The sequence below is a fragment of the Aplysia californica genome, unplaced genomic scaffold, assembly GCF_000002075.1.
Source record: "Aplysia californica isolate F4 #8 unplaced genomic scaffold, AplCal3.0 scaffold00515, whole genome shotgun sequence".
NCBI lineage: Eukaryota > Metazoa > Mollusca > Gastropoda > Aplysiida > Aplysiidae > Aplysia > Aplysia californica.
The window spans coordinates 532,417-536,888 of NW_004797785.1; the positions used below are offsets into that span (position 1 = coordinate 532,417).

At 42.8% G+C, this 4,472-nt stretch overlaps 1 protein-coding gene across 1 annotated transcript in view; it reads right to left on the reverse strand.

Annotated features, from left to right (window-relative positions):
• Positions 1 to 4,472, reverse strand: part of LOC101858731 (zinc finger protein 277) — a 22,399-nt gene that overhangs the window by 1,027 nt on the left and 16,900 nt on the right. The window contains exons 13-15 of the mRNA XM_013086869.2: positions 4,451 to 4,468; positions 3,074 to 3,241; positions 2,462 to 2,518 (exon numbers count right to left, since the gene is read on the reverse strand). Coding sequence (XP_012942323.1) covers positions 2,462 to 2,518; positions 3,074 to 3,241; positions 4,451 to 4,468 — 243 coding nt within the window. The remainder of the gene's footprint in view (positions 1 to 2,461; positions 2,519 to 3,073; positions 3,242 to 4,450; positions 4,469 to 4,472) is intronic.

Here is a 4,472-nt window from a genome sequence, read left to right on the forward strand (position 1 = left end):
CCAAACAAAAAATTAAAAAGTTAAAGTTATAGAGTTCTGAGGCAGCAGAAGCTCTGAACCCCAGACCATCACTATAATTGGTCGCTTTTAAGCCCACGGGGGCTATCCCAAAAAATGCTGTTTTGAGAAAATCCAAGATACAGTTTTTGCCCCTTGTTGATTTTCTTTTAAATACAAGGAGAGTTTTCTCTATAACCAAACAAATATACACACCAATGAAACCAAACTTCTCCTATAGGTAGGGCAGAGTCCATTTTTGGTATAGGTCAAGTTTTCTGGAAACCCCCAAAATCTGGGTTTGCCCGTGTGTCCTTAAAAGCGACCAACTGTAAACTCAGAAACATTTTAAAACAGGAGAGACAGTACCCTTAAAGCCAGCACAGCAGCTCTTTCCCAGCCGCAGCAAAAGCAAAAAACTTATCAGTCAAAAATCATTCAGGGCCGTTCAATCAGCAACATTTGAGAAAGGAGAACATTCTGCACGCCCCCAACCACACCTTGACCTTTGTTGTGAGGCATTGCGGTGACATCAGGTGCTCGTCAAAATAATGAAATCGAAGAAAACGATATTTTTCTGCCTTCTGGGCAATTTTTATCTAACTTTTACCTTTTGGGCTCAACACCGTTTAAAAGTAAAGTTGTTCCCGCATCCGATCCGAACATTGGGGACTGTTTTGTTAGTGAGACAACTTCCTTGGCCTTCGGTATATTGTGGTAGGGTGGCCAGTTCCTTTCCACGCCGCCTTTACAATACAACACCATTTATATCCATTTAAAAACACATTACCGTCAGATTTTACTGAAAAACGTTGATCCGAGGCATAAAACTATGTAAATTTGCAGTTTCCAAGATTTTTTAAAGTCGTCACTTAGCTTTAGTGGACATTTTCCCGCTAATTTTACCTCTGACACCAGGCGACCTCCCACCTCCTTCAATTACAAATATATCCACTTCTATTCAAGATAAAACAGCATGGAACAAGCTTTAACACTTTGCCGTCAGTCACATCTCGCCGATCGGCAATGTTTCCCACCTAATTTTCTTTTATTTTCCCCAAAATGCCTTTGCCTTTGATGGCAAGGGTTTTTACTCTATGAGCCTTGTGAGGGCAAAGTGTTCAAGACATACCAAAAACTCCACACGTCCAAAACGCGACGAGCGCCCGATTCCACCGCATCGCGACACATTTGTGCTGGGTTTTTGTGTCCTTCTGGTCGGCCCCGGGGTCAGACAGACGGACCGAGGGAGACATTGAGACAGAGGTGAGCCAGGAACATTCACTGATGAAAATCATGAAAATAAAACGCAACAAAAAAAACCCCAACAACTCAGGGATGCAACATTGTGAGTAACTGAAGAGGGCCGGAATTATTTCCTCCTATAACAGAAGAACGGAGTAAAATGAACACGTTTAAAACTGAAGGTGAACACTGACGACTTAAAACACCAGGGTTGCATAGACACATTCACGCATGCATGCACACACACACATGCATGCATGCGCACACACTCATGTATGCACGCACACACACACACCCACCCACATGTACTCCCTCTCTCTCTCTCACACACACACACACGCAATACACCCCATCTTTTTCTCTCTCTTTCCCCACCAGCCTCACAAATAGCTATGAACTCCATCTGAAAGATCAAATCACATATTATGTGTTGTACACTCACATGCAAACATACACACGTACACCCTCACACTTTCACCTCCTCTACTCAACACCTCCCTCACAGTACAAACACATACAAATCAGTTCCCACATTCTCATCACTAGCATCAGCCACAAAGCTACTAATGATTGTTGAGGTTTGGGCAAAGACAACACGAGTGATCTAAAAGCTACAAGGATCAGACTTAACACTTTTCCGTCACATTTCGCCAATCGGCAAGAATGCCGAACTTCGGCTCCCGTCACAAAACGCCGTTCAGCGACCTTTACCACCCAGTTTCTAGGGATTTCCCCCCAAATACTTGGGACGGCAAGGGTTTTTACTATATTAGCCTGGTGATGGCAAGGGTTTTTACTATATATTAGCCTTGTGATGGCAAAGTGCTAAGAGTTCATCGCAGGGACACACCGGTCAACTATGGTCAACGCCTTACTACCTCACAATTACAAAGTTCTAATTGACATTTCGGACAGTTTTTGAGTTACTTCCATCACGAGGTAAGAGATCATTCTATCAAAATTGTGAGATTCTTTGGAGTCGTCATCAAGATATTCCTTCAAAGAATTGCAGTCGAAAAACCTAGACATGTTGTAAAACTCAAAAAGTTTCCATGTCAAATTTCTAAAAACTGGGTAGGCTACTGAGCAGAAAGAAGTAGTTTGTATATTAGGGTAGCAAAAACTGGCACTTCTTTTACAGTGCTTTAGTTTGAAAGTTTAGAAAAATAGTATGTAGAATATTTTTCAGTGACAATAGTACAGATTTCGGCAAAAATACCCGACAGGGGGTTTGAGGTAGCCGGCCGCCTGCGAGGGGAAAATACACCCGATTGGGCTAGAGGAAATGAGACCTCATGAGGGAAGTAAATCTACACAACTAGGGCTGTACGGGTTAATTGATGGGGGGTAATTTTTTCCCAACTCCAGGTGTACCAAAGCCAAGTTGTTGTACTAATCATCAGTCGCGACCTCAGTGCTTTCTTGTCATATTTCCGATTTTTTTTAAAACAGTGAAATTGTGACTTCTTCTTAGTTTTAGTAAGTGTTTTACGACACTTGCAACACAATAAAGTCATATAAGTGCCGAAATTAGAGGTGTTACAAGAGAGTAACAAACACAAAAAAGAAGGAGCAGAGATAAAGATGTTAGATGTTTGATAGGAAAGAAGAAGCAAACCATACCAGAGCACCCGCCAACCACCCACAACATCTTCTTTAGCTCACTCTGAGTTATGAAATATTTTCACTCGTGTTATTAGAAATAGAGATATGACAAGAAAGCACTGAGTTTGCGATCTCCTGCCAAAAGCTCTTTTAATATTCCAAGAGGCAGCGCATCTTCCGGCTAAGCTTTCTGTAGAATGTCCCGCGAAGCAACGCGTCATGCAGCTAAGCTTTCTGCAGCTCCCGGCACAGTTTCTCGGTCAGGATGGAGTCCCTGACCAATGGGATCTCCTCGGCGATGACAGTCACACCCAGCGCGTCACCGGCCGCTCCCTCGTCATCATCGTCCAGCTGGCACAGGAGCGTGTCGTCCTCGTAGGTCGGGAAGAAATATCTACACACAGAGGGAGAAACAAACACGATAGCCTGTTAGTTGTACAGACTATATAAAGAAGAAATATCTACACACAGGGGGAGAGAGGGAAACACAGGATAGTGTGTTAGTTATACAGACTATATAAAGAAGAAATATCTACACACAGGGAGAGAGAGAGAAACACGATAGTGTGTTAGTTATACAGACTATACAAAGAAGAAATATCTACACACAGCGGGAGAGAGAAACACGATAGCCTGTTAGTTATACAGACTATATAAAGAAGAAATATCTACACACAGGGGAAGAAACAACAATAACAACAACAACAAAAACAATACCAACAACAATATCAACAACAACAAAAACAATACCAACAACAATAACAGCAACAACAAAAACAATACCAACAACAAGAACAACAACAACAGTAAAAATACCACCACCACCAACAACAACAACAGTAACAACAACAAGAACAACAACAACAACACCACCACCACCACCACAACAACACCAACAGTAACAATAACAACAACAACACCACCAACAACAACCACAACAACACCACCACCACAACAACAACAACACCACCACCAACAACACCACAACAACAACAACAACATACTGCGGTTGGTCCCACACACTAGCCGGCGGAATTTTCTGGATGTGTTCTGGGTTCTCCCTGAAGTGAGCCAACAACACCATCACCACAACAACAACACCACCACCACAACAACAACAACTACACCACCATCACCACAACAACACCACCACCACCACAACAACAACAACTACAACAACACCACTACAACAACAACAACTACAACAACACCACCACTACAACAACAACAACAACACCACCACCACCAACAACCACAACTACAACAACAACACCACCAGCACAACAACTACAACAACAACACCACCACCACAACAACTACAACAACAACACCACCATCACCACAACAACTACAACAACAACACCACCACCACAACAACAACTACAACAACAACACCACCACCACAACAACAACTACAACAACAACACCACCACCACCACAACAACAACACCAACAACATAATGCGGTTGGTCCCACATACTGGCTGGTGGAATCTTCTGGATGAGTTCCGGGTTCTCCCTGAAGTGTGTCAACAACAGCTACAACAACAAGAACAACTACAACAACAACAAGAAGAACAACTACAACAACAACAACAACATACTGCGGCTGATCCCACACACTGG